The sequence below is a fragment of the Hyperolius riggenbachi genome, chromosome 1 (assembly GCF_040937935.1).
Source record: "Hyperolius riggenbachi isolate aHypRig1 chromosome 1, aHypRig1.pri, whole genome shotgun sequence".
Taxonomy (NCBI): domain Eukaryota; kingdom Metazoa; phylum Chordata; class Amphibia; order Anura; family Hyperoliidae; genus Hyperolius; species Hyperolius riggenbachi.
Genome location: NC_090646.1, coordinates 624277685 through 624303740, shown reverse-complemented (window position 1 = coordinate 624303740; position 26056 = coordinate 624277685). Strand labels below are relative to the sequence as shown.

The following is a 26056-nucleotide window of genomic DNA, read 5'->3' as shown; positions in this document are numbered from 1 at the left end:
TGTAACCTTGCTGTTACCAGCCAGACACACTAACCAATAGCACACAGCCAGCTAGCTGTGACCTAACTCTACAGGCTATCTGGGCTCTGTTGGCTCTGTTGGACAACTGTTGAACGCAAAAGGAAAAGACAATGCCTGGATGGAATCGAACCTGTAACCTTGCTGTTACCAGCCAGACACACTAACCAATTGCACCACAGCCAGGCTAGCTGTGACCTAACTCTACATGGCTATCTGGGGCTCTGTTGGCTCTGTTTGGACAACTGTTGAACGCAAAAGGAAAAGACATGCCTGGATGGAATCGAACCTGTAACCTTGCTGTTACCAGCCAGACACACTAACCAATTGCACACAGCCAGGCCTAGCATTTAGCACTGTGAAACCATCCTCTGCTAGGCATGATTTCATTTTTGCACCTCACTCTATCGCATGGTCCAATCACAAAGCCCTGCACCCAGCATGTGTCTCATATGACTGTCTACAAGTAAGATTTAGGTTAGCAGTCTATTTAGTGTGTGTTTGGTGGTATGGTGGTGAGCATAGCTGTCTTCCATGTGGTTGTCCTGGGTTTGATCCCTGGACATGTCATGAATGTGAGTATGGTTTTGAAATACTACAAATCTCGAGAGAGAGAGAGAGAGAGAGAGAGAGAGAGAGAGAGAGAGAGAGAGAGAGAGAGAGAGAGAGAGAGAGAGAGAGAGAGAGAGAGAGAGAGAGAGAGAGAGAGGAGAGAGAGAGAGAGAGAGAGAGAGAGAGAAGAGAGAGAGAGAGAGAGAGAGAGAGAGAGAGAGAGAGGAGAGAGAGAGAGAGAGAGAGAGAGAGAGAGAGAGAGAGAGAGAGAGAGAGAGAGAGAGAGAGAGAGAGAGAGAGAGGGAGGAGGAGGAGGAGGAGGAGGAGGAGGAGGAGGAGAGGAGGAGGAGGGCGGAGGGAGGAGGAGGAGGAGGAGGAGGAGGAGGAGGAGGAGGAGGAAGGAGGAGGAGGAGGCGGAGGAGGCGAGGGGCTGGCTGGCTATGCATATTCTTAGGCATCTAGAGGGATAGAAACCCTTACAAACCTGAAAAAGTAAAATTTCGGTTAGAGAAACGAAATTCGTAATTACGGGAGTGAAATTTCGATTACGAAATTGTAAATTACGATTTGAAAATTAATTACGAAATTACGAATTTGGGTCGTAAGTTAAATTTCGCATTCGTAATAAAAGCAGTTCGAAATTTCGAAAATTTCGGCTCATCTCTACTTGTGTTATGACTCTTGTGAGATGGGCCCACAGGCCGTGAAGGGCACCAAAGGGAGGCAAGGGAAGGGTGTGAACATTAGAAGGGGGGGAACATCAAAGTTTTTCTGGGGGACCCCATGAATTGTAGTTACACCACAGCTAGTGGTGTAAAAGGACACTTAGGCCGCTTTCACATTTCCGCTGTTGCGTCGTGCCGCACAAAATCGCTGCATTACAATGCAGCAGCAATGATAGCCCTATGTGGCTATCACATTGCTGTGCAGCACAGTGAGTACCAACGCAGTTATGCAGTGCATTAGCAGTTCAATGCGTAACGGGAAACGAGGCATACTTAAATAGTACTGTATACCTCACTGTATGGCTGTATTGCATCGTTAACGTGCGGTGCAAGCTCTTGGGACCGTTGCAGTGCGAGTGAACAAGAATACTCTCGTAAAAAGTGAAAACATCCTGCAGTGTGCAGGAGGTGAGGGGGGGGGGGTTGATTTACCTGGCTACTGCCTGCGTTCCAATGCAGTCTATGGTATGTTTTACTCAGAAGCGGTTTTCCGATAGATATGTGCGTTTTGTCTGCGATTGAACGTAGGCATTTTTTTTATTTCAGTAGCCAGTGATTTTCAGTGAGGAATCCTAATGTGTTGTGTGGAAAAGCAGTGCAGGTTGTGTCTTTCTTTAAACTAGTGATGGTCAAGTAGGTGCAAATAACTTCGAGTTGATGAAATTTATGCAAATTTGCATGCACATCTATCCAGCTTGAAAATGAACCAATCAAATTTTACCTCAGCAGGATTTGATTGGTTCATTTTCAAGCTGCATAAAAATTTGCATACATTTGCATCAACTCGAAGTTATTTGCATCTACTTGACCATCACTACTTCAAACCCCATACAGAATTGCAAATGGCTCCTGAAAACACAGTGGCCCCCTAGGAAAGTACTACTTGCGTTTTTGCCCATGATTTCGCAGTGCAGCCAAACTCAACGATTTCAACAAGTGTGACCCCTGCCTATCGTAATCTGCATATAGGTGAAGGAATTCCATGCGTGGAACCAGGAATGTGTGGTGAGCTGACACATGGCTTATGCTGAAAGACAAAAGAAGGGGCGGGCTCCTATGGTGCGTTGGGATGGTCGGAAATGCCGATTCCAATTTTGCAGAAATTCCAGTTACCAAAAATGCAGATGATCAATTCCGTGGATTTCCAATTTCCGTGGAAAGTCTATTTTGTCATTTTGTTAATAATGTTAATTATAACACTTCTGAGTATTGGACCAATCGGAGAATGCAGAATTTTACCACGGTAATCAGAATACCACGTAAAAAATTTTTAGGCCAATCACAAGACTCAGAATACTCGGTAGTATCCTGTTCTTGTGATTGGTCTACAACAGCCTTTCTCAACCTTTTTACCCTTGGAGGAACCCTGCAAACAATTTTTTGATCTCAAGGAACCCGGCATTTATTTTGCAGGAGGCGTGGTCTTTAAAAGTAGGTGTGGCTGTTTATTTCACTACCCCTTATTACACTGCCACTCATTATACTGTCTCCTGATCCCCCCAATTTAGTGCTTCCTGTCACAGTACCCCCTATTATAGTGTGCTTTATTATACTTCCCACACCATGGGGCAAAATGCCAAAGATCCTCTGCAGAGTACTCAAGGAACCCCGAGGTTCCAGTGAAACCTGGTTGAGAAAGCCTGGTCTACAATTACCGCGGTAATCCAATTTTCATGGAAAAGACGGCATTCTCTGATTGGTCCAATGCTTTCCAGTTCTGTGATTGGGCTAAAATTACTGAGTTGTACCGAGGTAATGCGGCATTTCCACAGAAATCCAATCTCGAAGATCAATTTCCGATTTCCGCTGTGGTGAGCCCATTTCCGAACAGAAATGCGAAAATTTTAATTCTGCGGAATCCAAATGAGCATCCCTAATGGTGTGTTAACTACTTTATTGTAGAGCAATGTGTGCAATACAAAATACCGTACAAGATGTACAAAGGTGAAAGCTTATGTCATCTGCAGGGGTGATCCTCCAAACTCTGAATGTCTCCGTGGCCAGAGGGGGTCTGCGCCCTGAACGCCTTGCGGAGTGACACGTCCTTCTATGAGCTAGCTCCATTTGCCGTGTGACAACCGGTTTCGACACCTTACGTATTCCTCAGGGCACCTGACTTGAGGAAGACGCAAGGTGTTGAAATGCGTTATCACACAGCAAACTGAGTCAGCTCATGTAAGTTAACGCGTAATTACAATGATGAAGCATAGATAATTTCCTACGCCATAACCGTAATTGCGTAATATCGCAAAATTACGCTTAATGATCCGTAAGCGTACATTTTTCCATTACGACCAGCACTGGTCCTACCTTGTATGTTACCCATTTATCTATTGTGTAGTGCTGCGTAATATGTTGGCGCTTTATAAATACAATAAATAATAATACATACAATTGAATTGGCTGCATATTGCCAGTCACCATATTGGCCATGACACACTTTGCGCATGGAAAAATCTTCAGTTACTTGGGCGTATCTTTGCAGCAGGGGGCCCAGTGATTTCTAGTTACGCCCCTGCCCAGGCAGATTGGCCTCCTGCTCACGGGGTCATGCCAACAGGGGTAAGTGGTGTAAATGTTGAGGGGGCCCCATTAAAGTTCTGCTGGGGGCCCCAGCCATGATTTGGGAGCAGAATCTCCTGTAACAGATCGTACAGAACTACAGCACACTGAGGATTATTTATCAAGTAAATTGGAGAAAAGTAGGGAAAAATCTTTAGTTACTTGGGCGTATCTTTGCAGCAGAGTTTCTGAGTTCAGCTAAACCTTAAAGTACAACTCCCTAAAAACTGCTATGAACAAGTATTGAACCTGCACACGAAACAGGTGGTTGTGGCGAACGGAGCTCACTGCTGGCACCGAAACCAGGCACCCCATAGCAGCAATGTAATGCTGCGCAGGGCGCATAAGGGTAATTTGGGGCTCCAGCACTTGCCAGACCCTGAATTACATCTCCCTCCGAGTTGCGACAACTCATAGGGAGAATAGTATTTAACGTCACCAGGGAGATTTGCGTCAGCAGAGTGAGCCATCAGTCAGCTCTCCCGACGGCCCAACTCACCAATAGCCGTGTAATACGTATGCCCTGCACAGGTGTTTTTGAAACTTAATGTTGTTAAAAATAACCTTTGTATCTCAATTTGCAGCCAGCTACCAAGTTCAAAAGTTTTCTGTAAGAAGAAACATCACTTTTCATCAGGGCTGTGGAGTCGGTCCAAAAATCCACCGACTCCGACTCCTCAGTTTAGGATTCCACCGACTCCGACTCCGACTCCACGACTCCGACTCCTCTAATTTGCATATTACAATTTTGTTGATTAAAAGTATGTAACATGAAATTCGTCTCTTAACTGCCAACGCTTAGGAATTTTACAAGACAACTGAAGTGAGAAGGATATGTAGACTACTATATTTATTCCCTTTAGACTAAAACTAGTCCTTGGTAAGAGTACTTGTAAAAGGTAGAAACCGGAACAAAGAACATCTATCAGGCCCTAGGCAATGTAAGTGTGAGTACATGTAAGAATGATGTGCAGGTACTCTGCAGGGGAATGAGGAGATTGTAAACAGACTATACCTCTGTGTTCAATGTGCACAGCATTCTCAGTGGATTCCCTGCAGCTCTGTGGGGAGTGCATATGTAGAGTATAGTACTACTGTGTAACAAAGTAAACCTGAGACAGATGAAATTAAAGTTTTATACATACCTGGGGCTTCCTCCAGGCGCCTTCAGGATAATCAGTCCCTCGTTGTCCTCCTCCACCACCTGGATCTTCTGCTATGAGTCCAGGTACTTGAGCCAGTCAGGCGTAGTGCGCATGCACACACTCCGCCGCCAGGAGCATACTACACCTGTGCAGCACTATTGCGCAGGTGCAGAATGTTCCTGGCTGTGGGAGCGGCATGCGGCCGGACAGCGCTGACTGGTTGAATTACCAGGACTCATAACAGAAGATCCGGGTGGTGGAGGACAGCGAGGGACTGATTAGCCTGAAGGGGGCTGGAATAAGCCCCAGGTATGTATAAAACTTTACTTTTCATCCGTCTCAGTTACCCTTTAATTTGTAGTCGCCAAACCAAATTTTAACATATCAAATTATTTGATTTCATCAGCAAAGGGAGTGCATACATTTGCATAAATCAGCATCAATGCAGAATTATTTCCATCTCGTTGACCATCTCTATTAGTGACACAGCTACACATCAGGCTTTATTCTTACAGCATAGATGTTATTTAGTATATATAAGAGATTCCTGTGTACACATCATATATACAGTCACAATCAGATATGTATATCTGACCTTAAAAATACGGGGACTGCTTTATTGAAGCAGCACAAGTAACTAATTTTGATTGGTTTATTTCATTTTTGTGGACTAAGCACAGCTATTACTGTATATATAATTGTATATATACATTATTTTTAATGACTATTATCTGAGAAATAGAACATTTTATCATATTTTCTATTTTAATTACAGTTACAAATTCATTAGGAGTCGAAGTCGGTGCATTTTTTCCCGACTCCGACTCCATGCAACCAAAATTGCCCGACTCCACGACTCCGACTCCACGACTCAGACTCCACAGCCCTGCTTTTCATACTCTGTGTCTGTTTCACCCAAGTGTTCACTCTCACTACATATGTAATGAGCTGCACAAAGCACAAAGCAGGAAGTTTTGGTAATTATTCACCCAAGTGTTCACTCTCCCTACATCTGTAATGAGCGGCACAAAGCAGGAGGTTTTGGTAATTATACACCCAAGTGTTCACTCTCACTACATCTGTAATGAGCGGCACAAAGCAGGAGGTTTTGGTAATTATTCACCCAAGTGTTCACTCTCCCTACATCTGCAATAAGCTGCACAAAGCAGGAGGTTTTGGTAATTATTCACCCAAGTGTTCACTCTCCCTACATCTGCAATGAGCTGCACAAAGCAGGAGGTTTTGGTAATTATTTTTCACACATGCACAAATTTAGTGACTGGCAGCAGCAAGCCACTCCCATGTTGAGAGACTGTGTTAGGATCATGCTGGAGGAGCTGGGAGACTGAGTGCTCAAGATAACATCTGGCTTTAAAAGGAACTTGAAATAACCTGTGGTATGGTGAGATAAAAATTGTAACATATAGTACTACTTAGAACTTCTCTGTGATTACCTTTTATTCTTTAATTGAGAGGATTAATAAACCAGTGTTTTATCTGTGCAGAGCAGTGGGACTGCGGAGCTCTCCTGAAAGTAATGAGGTCATAAAATATTTGTGCCACTGTGCAAACACACCTCATAGTAAGGCAGTGATTAAAGTGGTATTACATGCTACAGAATGAATATCTTAAAAAAAACACTGTACAATGTTAAAGTAATATCTGCCTTTCAATCATTTTAATTTTTGTTAAAAAGTAGGTTAAACATTTTACACTGCACATTTTACACTTGTTATTTTTTGCCTTTGCTGGCAACAGAGGAAGAGGCTGTTATCTTGAGCCTGGTACACACCATGCGATTTTCCATTAGATAGATGGGTCAATAGATAATTTCTGACAGATCCGATCAGATTTACGGTTTTCTATTTAAATCGATCAGAAAAATGATCGGGAATCAGATCGGACCTGTTGGAAATTATCTATTCAACCCATCTATCTGACGGGAAATTGCACGGTGTGTATCAGGCTTTAATTGTGCTGCTGATCATATACAATTACAATCGCTGCATGGGCGAAGGAGTGTCAAGCAGGGCCACCCTGATTACATATTTCCAGGATTCGGCAGGCATGGCCCTGATTTGTAGTTTTGAAAACATCACAGATACGCAGGGTGATTATATCAGCATCTTCAGCACAGGCAAGAAATAACCAGTGTGAAATGTTTTTTACAGTTGAACAATTAAAGAAAAGTGATTGTAAGGCAGGTTCTTATTGCTATTGCTTTTATTAACACAATACAGTGTTTTTTGTTTTTTTTTTAGATTTTCATTATAAGAGTTTAATACCACTTTAGAAGTTCAATAGGTCATTATTTCTTTCTGTGGGGTCTGAATGAACAGCAGGGATGTGAGTGTGATACAGCTCTGACTTCTCTGTGTGAGATTTTCAGCCCATAAAGGATACCCGAAGTGACATGTGACATGATGAGATAGACATGGGTATGTACAGTGCCTAGCACACTAATAACTATGCTGTGTTGCTTTTTTTCTTTCTCTGCCTGAAAGAGTTAAATATCAGGTATGTAAGTGGCTGACTCAATCCTGACTCAGACAAGCAGTAACTACAGTGTGACCCTCACTGATAAGAAATTCCCCTTTTTATCTCTTTCTTGCTCTCAGAAGCCATTTTCTGCTAGGAAAGTGTTTTATAGTTGGAATTTCTTATCAGCGAGGGTCACACTGTTGTTACTTCCTGTCTGAGTCAGGACTGAGTCAGCCACTTACATACCTCATATTTAACTCTTTCAGACAGAGAAAGAAAAAAAGGAACACAGCATAGTTACTTGTGTGCTAGGCACTGTACATACCCATGTCTATCTCATCATGTCACATGTCACTTCGGGTATCCTTTAAACCCAAAATAAGAATATAGGACTTCAGAAACTTTCCATGTAGAATTAGCTCTCTAGAGACCATTACTTATCTTATAAGTTTATTTTCATTTCAGGATTGATTTACTCTTTGCAATGTGTAGAGCTGCACTATGTCCAACATAGCTTCCCTGCAGGCTCTGCTTCCCTTCCATGCACACCGTAGCCATTGGCATAGGGAAACGCAGGGGGGATTACAGCTGTCCGGAATCCCACCTCAGACCAGGACCGGTGCAGTGTCTGGGGACAGGCACAAGTTGAGACACCAAACTATCTGCAGGTGTCCTGCAGCCTAGAGCACAATGCTGCTTCCTGCACTATATGCCGCCACCTTTCTTTCCCGGCTACAGTTGACTTTGGATGTAGCAGCAGCAGCAGCATATGTACAGGAACTAAACAGAGCACTGAGCCAGGTATGAGCACAGCCTGTGCCCTGCTGTGTACATGCTTCACTTTCCCCTTCATTACCAATGTCGGCTGTCCTCATTATTATCTGTATCCAAACTGCTCCTAATCTATCCCGTTGTTGATCGGTAGCAAATTGGACATTTAGGAAATAATCGTCAGATCCTGTCAGTCGGACGGGAAGTTGCATGTGTTCCCAGCATGATGTGTTACCGTATCATTATACTGTAATGTGCACGGCTGAGGGAGACCTTTCAGGAATCCTCCCCTTGAAAATCCTGGGTTTGCCCCTGATGGGGGCAGGAGCGGGGAAGGATGGCATTACTTAAGGGCGCCTAGTGCTGGGGGCCCCTATGATGATAGACTTATGCTTCTGCTAATGAACAATAGTAGAAAAAAATGCAGTGCTGACATTTATGTCACAGTTTATTATAAATACATAATCATGTGATAGAATATACAGTGATTAGTGTGTACATCACACTTTAAAATAGTCTGACTGTAGTGCAATCTATACACAGCAGTGCTAGCGCTCATTTATTGCAGTAAGTGGTATCTGGTCTGCGCCACTTCTGGCCTCTGAGTTCTCAGAAAACATCATTCATCGTTTAATCTTTGTCTGTCTGTCTGTGGCGTTTCGGCAAATCGGAAATGTATGAGATTTAGAGCAAATCAAAATATTGCAGTGAATTCTCTGCCATCCGCGGTAGTCTTAGCCCACATGAATGGAAGGGCTGCATGCATGGATCCAGGATCTCTCCTATCATGTCCACATCCACACGGGGACTTCTGTGCTCTTCAGTACAGTATGTACCTGCAATGCATTGCAAAGCATAAATGATTAATACCAGGTTGGGATCAGCGCATAAGAATATCGGCAAGCCAGTTTCTGCACTGAAAACGACTACTCTAGATCAGTGGTTCAACAAGTTACAAGGTCCACAGAGCAGCTTCCACCATGTCATGGACACAGATGACAGGTTCTCCTGGGAGAATTTCTCCCACAAGAGAAGGTTATGAAGAATCACATGATCAACTGATCACATGACTGGTTTGTACCTTTCTGATTGGTGGGTAATGATCCTACTTCCTGTGTAGGCTGTAAAAACCAATAACAGAAGCACAAATCAGTCACCTGATCAATCAATCATAGAGTAGGTGGTTTTGGTATTGCAATTTACACTTCTTACCTAGTGACAATAAATCTAAGCTAATCAGCATCTACAGTGTATATGGCTGCCTTGCTCTCTCCTACATCGCTACATTTACTTTATACATCTTTTTCTCCACTAACCTACAATGTTTGTTATACTTGTGTTGCTTTACTACCCCAGTTTCCCTTTTTAGACTTCACTGCTTTGCTTCTCCATATAGAATCTTTCCATTTTGCCGCTTGCCCATCTAGCCACACCAACAATTAAAACTGGCCTCCAACTAATCCTAGATCTTTCCCATTACAGCCAAAGGTCATCTGGTTTCACTGATTGGGCATTTTCCAACACAAATGAACTGTTGCATTTGCGGAAGTGGATTTTCACACTCTGCCCATAGGCGTATTAGTTAGCAGGCAGTAAGTTCTATGAGCAATCTAATCTGATGGGGGGTATTATCTGCACTTTGGAATCATTACCAACCCCAGGGAGTACCCACCACCTTCCGGTATCAGGTCTGCCACTGGCCATTACAGTGGGTAACTTTTTGTTTATCCACAGATTTCACCATGGGATAGAAAACAGCTCTCAGCTGAAACTGTGAACTGGTCAGAGATGCCAAAGACCCCTTTATAAGTTCCACCCAACCCCAAGACCTGATAGTATTTTCCCAATAGGAGAACAGTCAGTGGAACTGGTATGAATCTCCGCCTTCCTTCCCAGCTTCATCTAAATGGCCGTACCCAGGAGAACCCTCTGCAGGCAACTGTCTCCACTTTACTGTCACTTACCGATAGCAATGACATCATTGGTTACAGCACTGCGTAGGTAAGGAAGTCCTGTGGCCAACACCAGTGCTCACTTGTGGACCACGCCATGAGAACCACTGCTCTAGATGCCTCTACAGTCTATGGACTACTTCTAATAATGATAAGTAACTCCGGGAGAAGCATTAAAGAGAGCCTGTGCTGAAAGAAATATTTAGGCTGCCATGACCAACCTCGTAAAGTCTCAGTACCCTGCCTGATCCAGACAAGCATGTAGAACGGAGGTTCTGACTTCAACAGCTACATGCTAATTCCAGGTCCTTAACTCGGAACTGGCCAACTTCAGAAAATCAGCATGACTTCTAGACAAGCAGCATGGCTTCAGAAGGAACCAGCAATGGCAGTCAATGTCATCCCTTCAGCACAGGCTTCCTTTCATTGTCTATTCAGTGCAGAACATTTCATTCAATGCATTGCAAGATACTACAGCTGAGTGATGCAAAGAGTCCACCACAGATGCGCACATACAACCATCCTCTTCATTCATGGCACGCTATGAGCTGTGCTTGGTCTCCAGTTACCAAAAAAAGCTCATACCATAACTATCATAGGCTGTGCACCGTCCTAACGCTGGTTTGGCAAATGGTAAGAAAGGATTTCACACTATTTTGAATGTAGAGGTCTAAGGTATGGTTTGGTGAACTACACTAAAAATGCAGCAGCAAAATATGTAAAGACAGGGTTAGATTTTTGCAAAGTCCACTCAAACTACTGTAGGTTCTATAGGAATGCTGAGCAGAGGGAGGGTGGGAAACACATGCAAGATGCGACCTATTGCCAATGGGGGCTGCACATGTCATAAGGGGAATAGTGTTAACCATGAGACCTACATAGGGAGGCCTGCTGTACATGAGGTGGATGCAGAGGGAAGAAAGGGACTAATGTATATGAAAGGAGGAGTGGCACAAGGTATCTGGTCAAAGGGCCAGGGGGTGGCAAAACATATAAATCTAACCCAGTCTAAAGAAAGCGATCCCTAATTTGATACTTACAGAATGAGCTGCATGTGGCTGAAGACCCAGTATAATATAACACTAAGAATAATTACTACCATACGTAAGGCAGTGAAAGGGAATATCGCAGATTTAAAGACATCCAAGGTTTTGCATGATGGCATCTTCAAAGGACAACTGAAGTGAGAAGAATATGGAGGCTGCCATATCTATTTCCTATAGACAATACCAGTTACCTGGCAGCCCTGTTGATCTATTTGGCTATTTGCAGCAGTGTCTGAACAACACCAGAAACAAGCATTCAGCCAATCTTGTCAGATCTGACAATAATGTCAGAAACACACATTGGGCCATATGCAATTCACTTTTTCAAATGAGTTTTGTCCTAGGAGATAATTTTTTATCTTTGATTTAAAATAACTTTCCAGGACTTTTCAACTCAAAAAGTACCAACAAGTGGGTGACAAGGTACTATCAAAATTATTTTGAGTATTTTCTTGCATTCTGTTGGCTTGAAAGGCATTTTATTCAGGAGAAAACATTAATTGCATATTGCCCTGATCTCCTACATGCTTGTTCAGGTTCTATGGCTGAAAGTATTATGCTGGATACACACGGTGCGTTCCCGCACTCGATTTCCCGCTCGATTCCCGTCGATTCGTTTATTTCCAACATGTCCGATTTGCATTTCGATGGATCGTTAGGTTGATTTGCATGTAAAGTATGCCAAATCGACCTAACGATCCATCGAAATGCAAATCGGACATGTTGGAAATAAACGAATCAACGGGAATCGAGCTGGAAATCGAGTGTGGGAACGCACCGTGTGTATCCAGCATCAGAGGCAGAGGATCAGCAGGATAGCCAGGCAGCTGGTATCGTTTAAAAGGAAATAAATATGGCAGCCTCCATATCCCTCAGTTGTCTTTTAAGCTGTGTTTACTGACAGTTTTCAGTCACACAATTTTTCAGCACAACCAGCAAATGCCCAAACCGCTCACTTCATGTGACACAGCTGAAGCTTACTGCTGAATTTCACCGTAGCAGAGGTCTAACAATGACCTGTGCATCTGGGTGTCATGTAAATCCGTGCAGATAATTGTGTGTCTAAGCTACTGTGGAGCTTATCCTGTGGTCCCCAATTGCCTTACATATAAGAATCATTTCAGGCTATTTCTGGATGGATTTGGACCACATCTTGTCTCAATGTAGATTGCTTCAAAGAAGACCATTTGTCATAAAAGTCTATGTTTGTAGGATTACTTCTATTCTCAAGCTCGGGATAAATTTATTAAATTAGGTCTATCATGTGTCTCTGTGGGGGCCTGGCATTCTGGGGTCCCACCTTCTGATACAGGGGCCATCCTTTGTTGTGAGGCGGGGAAGGGGGGAGAAGTAGATTTATGATGGTCACACCTGTTTAACCCCTGGCAGTTTGGCATCCTACTCATGGGGTCATGCCTATCAGGGGGAACTGGTGTGAATGCTGATGTGGCCCAATCAAAGTTTTGCTGGGGGGCCCTATAATTTCTGAGCAGAAGCCCCATTAACAGAACATACAGACTTACTGTACAGCACACTGAGGATTATTTATCAAGTAACCTGGAGCAAAAGTTGGGAATTTGCCTAGAGCAGCCAATCAGCTTAATGCTGTTAATGGCAACAAGGATTTCAATTACTTGATCCAGAAAAAGACACTGTAGCAAAAGTAATCAACAGCATCCTGTTAAACGTTCTTTTCAGAAAGACAGACATGTCTGCACTTCCTACAGAGCCAACCATTCTAATTATTATCTCCTTTAAGTACTGTTTATGTCACATGGCAGACACTAATTATATATATTTTCGTGCATGTCAGCAACTACCTGGTGATATGACTACGTTTGCTGTTTTTAAGCACAAAAAAAACAAGAAACCCAATACATAAAGTGATAAAAACAGTGATTAAAAATCTGCTATTTTATAGTAAGTTTAATCGGCAACAATGACTTATTCAGAAATGTGTTTAAATAGATAAGGAATTCATTTCAGTGCAGTTCACGATTAACAGGTTTGCCCCACATTTTCCAACCATTAAAAATTATATACGGTACTTAGCCACTAATAAAGGGCACATATGGGCATTTTTTCAAATTTTGTTTCAATTATTCATTAGGTTCAGTACTAAAAATTGTCTTTAAAAAAAATAAATCAATATTTATTATTATTAATTATTAAATAAATTTGTCATTTTTGGAGCTCCACCTACTGGTTTGACCTAGTAAACATTTGTTTTACTGATGTGTACTGATAAGTGTACTGAGAACTGTGGTGTTGCATTAAATATTAAAATTTGCCCTGCAGGGGGAGCTGCAAAAAAAAAAAAAAAAAAAGGACCAACAGCTAAAACTAGAAAAAAAACAAATTTTCAATATTTCATATGTTCTTATCTAAAGAAGGACAGAGGAAGAAAAAGAAATAAACATTTTTTAGTACTAAACATAATAGAATAAAACAAATATACTGAAAAATATTTACGTTTTATTTACCCTTAAAACCAGTTATGCATAAGAAAAGTTTTGTGTTAAAAAAAAATAAAAAAAATTACAAAATAAAAATTGGTAAAATTGGCTGCTTACTGCCCGCCATCCAATTAAACTGAAGCCATAGAGGTGTGGGTTCAGTCGACAGAACTATTACTTTCCCCTCCCCCTGCATTCCCATGTGACTAAAGGGGGGCATGTTCCAGACTTAGCAGGCTGCGATAGGTCCCTGAAGTGAATAATCCATATATAATTATTATTTTGGATTCATATAACGGCAGCATCTTTCGTGGTGCTGTATATATTGGTGCAGCATGTATTTTTTTTTTTTTCAAAAAAATCTATTTTATAAAACTTTTAGCATAATTTAGCTGAAATAATGTTCCATTAACTGCCCTTACAAACACTGTGACTGCCCCGGGACATTAAAGTTCATGCCTTCTTGACAAACATAGAATTTAGGCTTACCCTGCAGTCTATATGATCCTGCGTTTTCCAGCTCTGTCTAAGGCACCATATTTATGAATTCATTCGTAGAATTAAAATGCTACTGGATTCTACAGCTTTTTGCTTTAGAGACTGAACCTGAATGGGCAAACGCTCCTTTGTACTATTTCTTGTTTCTGTTGTACAGGTGAAACTCGAAAAATTCGAATATCGTGCAAAAGTCCATTTATCTCAGTAATTCAACTTAAAAGGTGAAACTAATATATGAAATAGACTCATTACATTCAAGCCTTCTTTATTTGTTATAATTTTGATGATTATGGCTTACAGCTTATGAGAACCCCGAAATCAAAATCTCAGACTACTAGAATATAGTGAAAAGGTTCTCGGCTCAAAGTGTCAGATTCTAATCAGCTAATTCATCCAAAACACCTGCAAAGGGTTTCAATTTCATACATTAGTTTCACCTTTTAAAGCGGATCCGAGATGAAAAACTAACTATAACCAGTAACTTGTCTATAGATCTTATCTAAAGTTTAGATAGTTTACACAGCAAATCTAGCTGCAAACAGCTTCAATAGAAAATTATTATTTCTTCCTGTGATACAGTGACAGCAGCCATGTTGTTTGTAAACATTGCACAGAGGCAGGCTTATCTGTATCTTGAGCACTCCGCCTGTGAAAAAAACCTAATCCCCCCTCCTCCCTCTGAAACCAATGGCTACTAACACCTCCTCCTCCTCCTGCCCAGACTGAGCTCCCATGAGCCCTTGCTACTGCCAAGGCTCTCTGAAAACCTGTGGGCGTGGTTTATTTAGTTTATAGGGAATTAGAGTATTAAAACAAAAAGTATTTGGCTTGAGGAACGCCCTATAAACAATAGGAAAGGAACACAATTGTGCAATGAGTAAAAGTTCACCTCGGATCCAATTTAAGTTGAATAACTAAAATAAATGGACTTTTGCACAATATTCACATTTTTCGAGTTTCACCTGTATTTGATTTTTTTTTCTACACATTTACAATTGCTCAAATGCCCCACAAAGCAAGTGCAATGAAACACATCTTATGTACAGTATATATGCTCAACAGCGAATGCCTGGATATTAACACAGGATTGGGAATCAGTGAAAATAAGGAAGAAACAAGAAGAGGTAGAACAAGCTGATTTTAAGCCACAAAACAAAGCCACTGCAGGTTTATAACTGGCTCTTATTAGTAATTCATAGACTACCCATTAAAAGTGAGAGGAGGAAATGTAAAATAACGTGTGTTGAAGTTAAAATGGGGACATATTATACTTGTAGAACTGATTTTATCCCCAGTTTATAATGTTGGCACCTCTAGCATATCCAGTATAAACTGTTGCTCTAAGAATATACTGATAGTAACATAGCAGCAGCGTATACTGATCTCAACTTGAAATTTGAGCCTTTAAACTGTTTTCCAGTACTGTTTTTCGTTCTCTGCATACTTCTTTCCCTCTACTACTTATCATCCCTCTGCTGAGCTTATCTGCACTTCAGCACTCCCTGAGTATTGAGGAGCAGGACAAATGATGGCTGCGATGTAACGTAGCGAAACAGCAGTGTTTGCAACCCCACGCAAATCAGCGCTTGACATGCGGTTCGGTTACTGAGCAGCAAAGAACCGCCGCCCTGTGTCAAGTCTGAGTGTAGCTACGGCCGTGCTCAGACGTGACTCCATGTGACAGAAGGAGTCAGGTCTGCCCCCTTGACACCCACTAGGCCCCAAGCACCTGCTTAGGTTGCCTGGTGGATGATCTTGCTCTGACGGAGGTCGATGATCCTCGACGCACACGAGAATTGCATCTGTAGAGTTAACGCTCAGGCACACACTGCAAAATCTATTTTCCAGCTAATGAATAAATTAATTGCCAGATGTCATATTTTAATTAGGGAATTAAATGTTCCACGTGTGCTGTGCAGAACGTTAAGGAGGCCAAAAGAGCATAGCGGATTATGCTGATCTTAGCTGCCATTTTTACTAAGCAGCCTATCAATCTTATCCCTCAGTGTAGGACGACACGTATTCAGCACCTTGTCAATTATAGGGGAATACTGGTCCCTAATTCCACCGTCTTATCCATTGACCTAACCCAGATGCTGATGCGTATGTCCTAGAAAGCAGAGATATAATCCCTTGCCATGGGCGAGTATGGCTGGCTGTCTGCGTTTGTCACAAAACAGATACATAATTTAGGAATTCCTCATAATAAACGCCTTACTCTACAGGTGACTGATTTCAAAAGCGGAAAAATTGCATGAGAAAAAATTATTCAGTTTGATTTGATGGGCGGTTGTTCACACCAATGAGCTGCAGCCACTGGTACTGAAGCTAGTTTATCTGCTTAACGAACCTGACCAACACCTGTCATACTTCCTGTGTTAGGTTACACTTGAGACATTGCCATGATCACAGTGGTTAGAATGCAGTAGGCACCAGCTGTACTCTACCACATACTATGGAGAAAGAAGAGCTCTGGAGAAAACACTTCAAAATGGGAGCTACTGTAGTGTACTTTAGTGGACTCATGGGGAAACCTCATGGGGAACAGTTCTCCAAATCATACAGCACAAAGCGTGGTGATTGGCCAAATAGTGTAGTAGGCGTACTTTACTGCAACCTACTGGAAACCTGGCACTTCAAGAGGTTGCCATCGACCCAACCATGTTAGATGAATTTTCCTATGAGGTTTTCTGCTGGGTCCCCTAAAGTAGACTAACGCCTCCAAATGTTTTAGTTTTTGATTGTGTGTAACTGTTTTTTATTGCTGCCTTGGTCCATTTCCTTCACTTCCTGTGTTCAACCTCTCCAGCATGGACAGAAACCATAAGAAACCTATTTTTTACATAATGTGGAGGAGTTTAAACCCTTGTCACATTCTTATTGTCAGTCCTCATTTCCATTTCTCAAGACGACCAGGGTTCCTATGAAAGCTATGGAGGTCCAGGTGACAGAATGTGAGGGTTGGAAATCCTTTCTGGGTACACAGAGTGCAGTAAGAGCCTAGAAGATGTTTCAGCCTTCTAATGTCTTACCATACTATCTAAAACAGAAATCAAAAAACTTTTCCCAGAGTTGGCTTTAATTGAAATTAAATGCTAACATGAAATTTGCAGCACCTTCCTTTGGCATTTGGAGCAACTACTGTACAAGGACTGAAAGGGTACGTCCATGCAAAACAGGATTTTTACGTATTGGTTGTACATTGGTCAGTCATTAGCTCACCAAATTCTTACATCTTTTGGGGTCTCTGAGGGCAAACCTTTCCCTTTGTATATATTCTACAAAGAGAATGAGACCCTTTTTCAGCTTTGTAATGTTTGGGAGGTATCAGAAGGTGACATCTAGCAAAAAATCAGTTTAAGGTTGACATGCCCTTTAAGTAAAAACTTTACTCAAATTTATACCACTGGAGAATTCACGGGAAATCACACGACTTCCTCATTGGCTGATTGTGATCATGTGAAGATCACTCAATCAGAGCAGTGCAGTTCATTCACATTATCAAACTGATAACATGCTTCTCCATGCATTCTCCTGTGGTAGATATTCTCAGAGAAGGATCGCCTCTAGACTGTTTACACAGTGAAAATATACTCCAAGTAGAGAAGGGAGACTGCTCTTCTGTGTAGAGGTGATCTGGGTATCACATCATAATCTGGCTACATCACATCTTAATGGCACACCGTAGGAGATCATTATCTACATCAAAGTGTCTCGTATAAACTCACAGGAAAAAAACAAACAAACAATAAAGCAGCTGTACTACCTAAATATGAATAAATGTTACAAAAATAAAATAAATAAATTACTTGTGTGTTTTTGTGCAAGTCATAAACCAGACCGTTAATTTTACAGGCAAAAAAGATGCAGTTTTGTAGGCAAGACCACCATTGGGGTCAGATGAATGGCCAGCGAGTGAGGACGATTTGTCAAGACAGGCAAAAAGAAAGACAACCAAAAGTGGGGCAGCTGTTTACAGTAACCAATTAGATTCATCAGTGAAGTGAAGCAAGCATTCTGATTGGTTGCTCTAGGCCACTACTCCATTTTTGGTCCAGTTCTCCTTCTATCCCTGTTGCTAGATTAGTCCACTCAGCTCTAAGCATATCTTGTCTCATGAATGTCCCCTAATGATGACCACAGGTGGATTTTGCTGTAGATAAGCCAATTACCGTATTGCTTGTTAAATTTATATAGGCATACGTATATTGCCCATGAGTAAAAAAAAAGTATAAACAAAGGCAATCTGTGGCACAATTTCAGAAATCCCCCCTCATGCTAGAGCTGGAAGATGGATTCAGCTTTGTGATTGCTGAAATAATTTTTTCCTTCTTAAAGCTTATCAGAATCCAAAACCAGAACAGTTATGGGTGGGTTTCGAAGGGGTTGAATCATTCATTGGTTTCTTATATTTCTTGCAAGAAAAGAAAAGTTGAATGCTGTATGTGATAATGATCGCATTAGTGCTAAGAGTTATTACTTGAAGCCTAAGCTTAACTCTTCATGGGATCCAAAAACATTTTTACAGGGAGTTATTGTTATGGAAATTTCAGGATTGGGGGGTGGCAGCACATCGGTGGCAGTGGTGGGATACGTTTCAGATGACGTTGAGGTAATTTTGGGGGGGGGGGGGGGGAGTGTTCAGTTAGCTTTTACTTCTCAAAATCAATTATAGTGCAAATAACAAATATCAGATACAGGATTCAACCTTTTCTTTTGGTGCTACAAGTGCACTGACACGGCTTCAGTAACCCAACTTATATCACTTGAGAACTCCAGTGTTAAGACTTCCCCAACCACTTTCCATTCATTTCAGCTATCGTAAGGCCATGAGACATGCTGCACCCCTCCTGATGCATGTGGTGTGGTGATGACCATGGATGGGAAGTTGACCACAGAGCACTCAAGAGATATAAACAATCTATGGTCAATTTAGTCTACCAGCAACTAAAACTTAAACCAAAACTTAAAAAGAAACAAAAAATGTCATCTGACGTGTCTATTCTAAACAATATGAAATAAAATTTGATTTCACTCTCTTCCCAAAGTGTATGGGGCTATTCAACTTGTAAACATATCATTTGACATATGGCCTGCCATGCCGACTCCATATTGGCTCACTCCTAACAAAACTGCATGTAAATGACTGCTCTAATTTTTGTTGAGTTTGCTGAACAATGGAAGCATTGGCACTCTTAAATCCCTTTTAGCAAATAACATATAAACATGTCATCTGGAAATGACTTATTTGCAGAAAGGTCTTCTAAGTCTTCAAGGCATCACTGAGTAAAAAAAAAAAATCAAGAGATACAAACTTCCTCAAGCATCTCATGGGCACGCTCACTGCAGTTCAGCCTACAAATATTTTATAAAATGGAACAAAATTTAGATGTATGCCTTATTTCTCGACGGGTTCTGTGAGGCCTCCTTAAGTACTTCTCCTTTGGGTCAGGAGTGGTCATGATTGGGACATTCTCCATTGCTCTCTTCTTCTGAACTCTGTGTAGGATAATCCTATACACTCCAGTTATGGTGCTTCGAGAGTCCTTTCCCCGGTTGTTAAGGATATGATCCTCTGTTATACCCAAGTTATCCAAAGTGCTCTTCACTTCTGTTTCATCGTCTTTAAGGGAACTGGTGTCCAAGAGGTGTTTTGGGTCGAGGTTGAAGGGTTCCAGGGGCTTTGGATACTGTACTCCTTCCATCCATTCACTGTTTATGATATAGTCCACACTGCACCTCTCAGAAGGTGTAGGTTGAAGCATCCCTTTAATTAGCCTCTGGCAAGGCTCTGACACATACGGTGGGATAGAATATGTTCCATCTAAAATGCACTTTTTTAATTTGGCCACAGTGTCTGCGCGGAACGGCATACTACCCGTCACCATAAAGTATAAAAGTATGCCCAAAGCCCAGATGTCCACAAAAACACCAACATAATTCTCGTCTCGGAAGAGTTCTGGAGCAGCATAGGGCGGAGAACCGCAAAAAGTGTTCAGAGTTTCATCCTTTTTACTGATTGTGCTAAAGCCGAAGTCTCCAACTTTTACACAGGTGTTACTGGTGTAGAAGACATTTTCTGCTTTTAGGTCTCTGTGTATGATGTTATTGTCATGCTGAGTGAAAGAGAAGAAAAGCAAGGGGTTAAACTTTTGTTCAAGATCATGATGTAGCTCTACTTTACATTATAATGGGCCTGTTGCACTAACTGTCAGTAAATTTGCGGTAGCGTCAGGAGAGTAGCGCTCATTGCCCAATTAGCTCAAGTCACGTTACCCGAGGTAATATGTAGATTGCCATGTTACTGTGCCTTATGCTACTTACATAAGTGGCGCACTGTGTATCACTGTACCATAGCAAACCACAAGTTACCCAGGTACCGCAAGTTGCGCTAATTGCATAATGCGTGCTACTCTCCTGGCGTTATGGCAAACTTGCCGACAGTTAGTGCATCAGGCCTACATTGGGTAGCCTATAAAATCTACAAATCCAGGGGTCAAAAAAATTTCAAATGATTATTCTGATGTCTCTAATGCAAGCCACATACTCAGCAATCTGGTGGAAAAAAAATCTTTGGGTTTTAAGAAAACAGCGCAAAGTAAACGTTAGTGAATCAGCTCAAGGAGAGATACTTCTTGAGATAAACAGATAAGGCAAGATAATTTATTAGATAAGTTTTGAGAATCAACCCCCCAATGTCCAAATGCCTTGTGTAAATGCTTAAAAACATGCCTGTATAAATGCATACAGGCATTTTAACCAACATCCATGTAAACTGAGCCTTAGGATTTGGCCTTCCCTGCTTACTGTATTTTTCGGACTATAGGACACATTTTTCTCCCTCAAAAGTGGGGTGAAAAAGTCACTGCGTCTTATACGCCAAATGCAGGGAGTCCCTGTTTTACGATCGCCCGCCAATACGAACCGCCGACTTACTGCAATGTCAAGGACTCCCTGCATAGGACTCTGCTCCCTGTGTTTGCTGTAAGCAGCAGCAGCCACGTGTATCATGCACCTGACCCAAGTGTGCCTGCAGCAATCAGCTGCTTTTCTTCTCTTACTCACACCTTCCCCCAAGTGCCGGCACTTCCTGGTCACATCATTACGCACGCGACTGGCACTAGGGGAAGGAGTGAGAGAGGAGAAACAGCTGATTGCCGCCAGCACCCTCGAGTCAGGTGAGTGATAAACGTGGCTGCTGCTACTTCCCACACACACGGGTAGCAGAGCAGGACACCGTGATATGGAGGGGGACACAAAGATGGACCCAAAGGGGGAAACGGAAGAGGATACAAAGGGGGTTACAGAGGAGGACACTGAGGGGGAGAGGAGGAGGACACCAAGGGGGACAGGAGGAGGACACAATAATTGGTGGAGAACATCTACAAGATGCTCCTGGACCATGGACGCACCAGGTTTAGTATATTTTTTCCCCTGAATTTTGCCGTCTAAACCTAGGTGAGTCTTCTAGTCTGAAAAATACGGTACACATCACAAAAGATCCAAAAAGATCTGAATTTCTGGCAGCAACCACTTTAGATTTTTACCCGAAAGGTGCAGCAATCATAAAGGTGGAAAGGCTGTTCTCAGATTGCCATAAAGCATTGAAGCTAAAAGTTCCATGTGTGTTAGCAACATCAGCAGCAAAATCTATATTAACAGTTCATCTACTTTCAGTGAGTAAGTTGTCAGGCGGGCTGCTGACGATGGTACAATTCTACTTTGAAATTGGTTGATGTGGGGTGCATAGACACCATACTTGCGTGCAATGAACACTGGGTTAGTGCAGCCCATAACTGGATCGCAGAAACTCCAAGGGATGGGAATAGGATGCTGGCAACTCAAGAGATTCCCGGCAGAGAGACGCCTGCGGAGGCTTGCAAACATATAACATTTTTTTCATATTATTTGTGTCAAAACTTCTTTTATAAATAAAATTTTAATAAAAGGTGCAGCCATGACACAGTTTGCACTTTATGCTGGGTTTTCCCAGCACAGCCTACAAGTCAGAAGGCCTCCCACTGTAACACCGAAGTGTACCGGAGCGAGTCTTGTATGGTGATTTTGGATAGGAGAGCCAGGCAGGGATGTAATCCTAATGCAAATCAGCTGTAAAAAAAAAATCAAGGCTCTAAAAAGTTACAGGGTTGCTCACAGCGCCACTTGCTGGACAAAAGTAGTAAATTTAAAATATTAACAAGCAATATTTCACATTTACACTGTTAGGACAAAAATACTGAAATCTGTTATTTTTAGAAGTCCGCAGCATAATAAATAACATAAAAAAATACCTACATATGTAAGGCATAAAATATTTTTAAAATATTTAAGCGCTATACAATCTCTATAAGCACATTCATTTTTGCTTATGAAATATATTCTCAGAAGTGACGAAGCTGCCTTACCATGTGTTTCACAGCAGACACGATCTGTGAGAAGATCATTTTGGTTTCCGTCTCCGATAATTTTCCTTCCGTGTTGATTTTGGCAAAAAGTTCCCCTCCGCTGGCATATTCCATCACCAGGTGCAGTTTGGACAGAGTCTCCACCACCTCGTACAGTCTGATGATGTTGGGGTGATGCAGCTTTTCCATGCTGGAGATTTCTCGCGACAAGAGGCGTTGGGTCTTTTGGTCCAGTTTGGTCTTGTCCAGAATTTTTATTGCAACTCTTTCTGTAGTAAAGAAATCAGAGAATGTTTAATGGACACTGTGTAAGGATGACCTGTCTTCTCTATACAGCTGAGAGACCACCATAAAAGTGGAACTACAGTTTCTGGTTTCCCTGTTGGTCAGTCTGCCATTAAAACACCTGAAGTGATATTTTCACAACTTGTCAATAAATGTTTTTAAGCCACCAGCCAGCATGAAAATACTCAGAATAATTTTGACAGTACTTTTTCTCTTACTTTTTGATTCTTTTTCAATTGCATAATGCTAAAAAGTTTAAAAAGTTATTTTAAACAGAAGATGAAAAATGATCTCCTAGGAGAAAAAGTGAGGTCTCAGGTGTTATTTCTGTTGGCTTTGGTACATACAGTAAACACGTATTCCACAGTGATGCAGCTACCAGCAAGAGAGAAGTCACCACCTGTGATAAATTACAGAATTTACTGTAAATCAGGACGAAACAAGAATTTACTATGGGCAAACATTGACTAAATAATGCATAAAGTAATATTGTAAAAAATATACTGTATATACCGGTATATATATTTTATTACGTTATATTCAGTAAAGTTTATCTTTAAAGAACAACTAAAGTAAGCAGAAACGGAGGCTGCCATATTGATTTCCTTAACATTACTTAAAACAACATCAGTTGCCTGGCAGCCCTGCTGGTTTATTTGGCTGCAGTAGTGTCAGGAACAAGCATGCAGCTAATGTTGTCAGATCGGACAAAAATGTAAGAAACACCTGATCTTCTGCATGCTTGTTCAGGGTCTATGGCTAAAAGTGTTAGAGGCAGGGGTGTAGCAATAGGGGTTGCAGAGGTTGCGACCGCAATGGGGCCCTTGGGCCAGAGGGGCCCCGAAGGGCCCTCCCTCAACTGCACTATTAGCTCTCTATTTGTCCTGTGCTCATAATAATCACTTCTATAGATGCTTTGAATAGTGGTAATCATCAACAAACTGTTCCCCATCCCCTTCTTGCTCCTCTGACACTGTAGTTGCCATTGGCAGGTTTTGGTGCGCCGTATCAATTGTTATGTATAGAGTGCTTGGGGGTCCCCATTGTAAAACTTGCATCAGGGCCCACAGCTCCTTAGCTATGCCACTGAGGATCAGCAGGATAGCCAGGCAACTGGTACTGTTTAAAAGGCAATAAATATGGCAGCCTCCATATTCCTCTTATTACAATTGTCCTTTAAGACAAAATGTGATTATAACCATGCCCTGTACATTCTTTATGAAGAATTGTCAATACTGTAATATACAAGGACAGTGATGCTGCTTTTGTGAAATCCATTCACAGGCTGACATATATTTGTAGTTAGCCTCTTGCCGTCTACCAATGTCAGACTTTGTGACACTGAGCCAGTAAGCCTGTATGATTGATGGCAGTGATGTGGCCTCATTTCCAGAGCTGCCACAGGCAGGTCAATAGCCGACAATGACACCTGCTTGTGTCCTGTGCAGCCCAGCTGTGGACCTGCTGTCCAAGGTGATCTACATTGCAGAGCGGATAGAGGTCTGTGATCACCGCCAGACTGCATGCAGAGTCAGGGATTGTGAGCCCAGGGTTCAGGCGTGCTTTAAAAAAACAATTGTCTCAGTTATAGGAGAATGGAAAGTGGCAATGCCGGCTTTCTTTTACAAATCCTATTTGCCTGGCTCTTACGCTGATCCTCTTTTCTCTTATACATTTTTATTTGCTTAACCACTTGAGGACCGCAGTGTTAAACCCCCCTAAAGACCAGGTCATTTTTTGCTTAATTGGCCACTGCAGCTTTAAAGCGGACTTGAACTCAGAACTTTCTCTCTGCTCTAAAAGATACACAACAGCATAATAACCTTTAAACAAAAAACATTTCTTTGTTACAGCTGATACAAATCCTGAAATAAATCTATAGTGTTTCTACTTCCTGATTCATGGAAGCAGACATATTGTTAACCTCCAGTGCTTTCAAATGGGCTTATCTGCCATCTCTGGAGAAATAAACAGGCTAAACTCTCAAAATACATACAGGATGCAATTCTCTATGCATTTCTTCAGTCCTGTACAAAAGTTCAGCTCCGCTTCAAGGCCTAGCTGCAGGGCTGCACAACTCAGCACACAAGCGATTCCTCCCCCCCCCTTTTGTCCCCACCAACAGAGCTTCCTGTTGGTGGGGTCTGATTCCACCCCCCCCCCCCCCCCAATGTTTGTTTATTTTGTAAATATTTGAAGGGACACAGGAGAGCGGTCGGCTCTCATCGGCTGCTCTCTTCAGGCTGGTTGTAAGTGAGTTGATGCATTTGTAAGACAAGAATGGCACAAGTGCTGGATATACAGTACTGTACAATTAAGCAGCCTGGGGAAAATGAGGAATAATGTGAATGTAAACAAGAGGATGCAGAGTTACTTCTTCCAATTTGCAATCACCGATAAAAGTATCAACACACATCCTCCCACAGGATTGTACACACCTTCAAGGTATCTCTTTCCTTATTAGCCATGACGCTTGGTAACGTGTGGAGCACGGAGGTATCGGGGTCAATCGCATTACAGATGAGGATGGCTTATTATGATTGGCTGCATTTTGAAGAGAGGCTTCATAACTGGCTCAAGTGTGAGCAGAAAGTTTTTCAGGACTTGTGCTGCAAGTTCCACCCACAGAGGTATCGGCGCCAATCACAGGAAGTGAGTGGCTGCCTGCATTCAGTGACAGCTGCTGCAATTTTTAAGGAGCCCTGGATACTGTACTAACAATTTGGCCAGCCTGGCTATGCAGATCTAAGGTATACTTAACCTTGTAGTACGCCAAATGTGCAAATGGGCAAGTGCTTGTACTGTACCTGCAATGGGAGGACAGAGTTGCTCCTTTGCAGCAGAGGGTGTACCAGGGCATGCTGGGCAATTTCTAGGATAATTTCTGATTCAGTAAACTTCTCTTATAGTAAACCACTTTTCCTGGTCCATTGGAGTTTTATTATAACGAAATTATACAGTACTGTATCACGAAAATGTAAACACATACATATAAGTTGTACATTTCTCCCTGAGTAAAATGCACTTAAATGACATTTTTCAAATGTTGCTGTTGCATACAGTAAGCAGTACAAAATTGACAGATCTGACAGATTTTGGACTAGTCCTTCTCCTCATGCGGGATTTTCAGGATTTCTACTATAAATGTACTCCCTAAAGG

The 26056-nt window shown here is 41.9% G+C and overlaps 1 protein-coding gene across 4 annotated transcripts in view; it reads right to left on the bottom strand.

The window, feature by feature from the left end:
* Positions 1-8684: 8684 nt before the first annotated feature.
* The window catches only part of NIM1K (NIM1 serine/threonine protein kinase), a 114088-nt gene continuing 96716 nt past the window's right edge, over positions 8685-26056 (bottom strand). For 3 of the 4 annotated variants that reach the window (XM_068251154.1, XM_068251164.1, XM_068251146.1), the window contains 2 exons: positions 22612-22880; positions 13659-20322 (listed from right to left, as the gene is read on the bottom strand). In XM_068251154.1, the coding sequence (XP_068107255.1) occupies positions 19573-20322; positions 22612-22880 (1019 nt within the window). In that variant the 3' untranslated portion in view covers positions 13659-19572. Of the gene's footprint in view, positions 9091-13658; positions 20323-22611; positions 22881-26056 lie in introns of those variants that run through there. The other variant, XM_068251173.1, reaches the window with a different exon arrangement.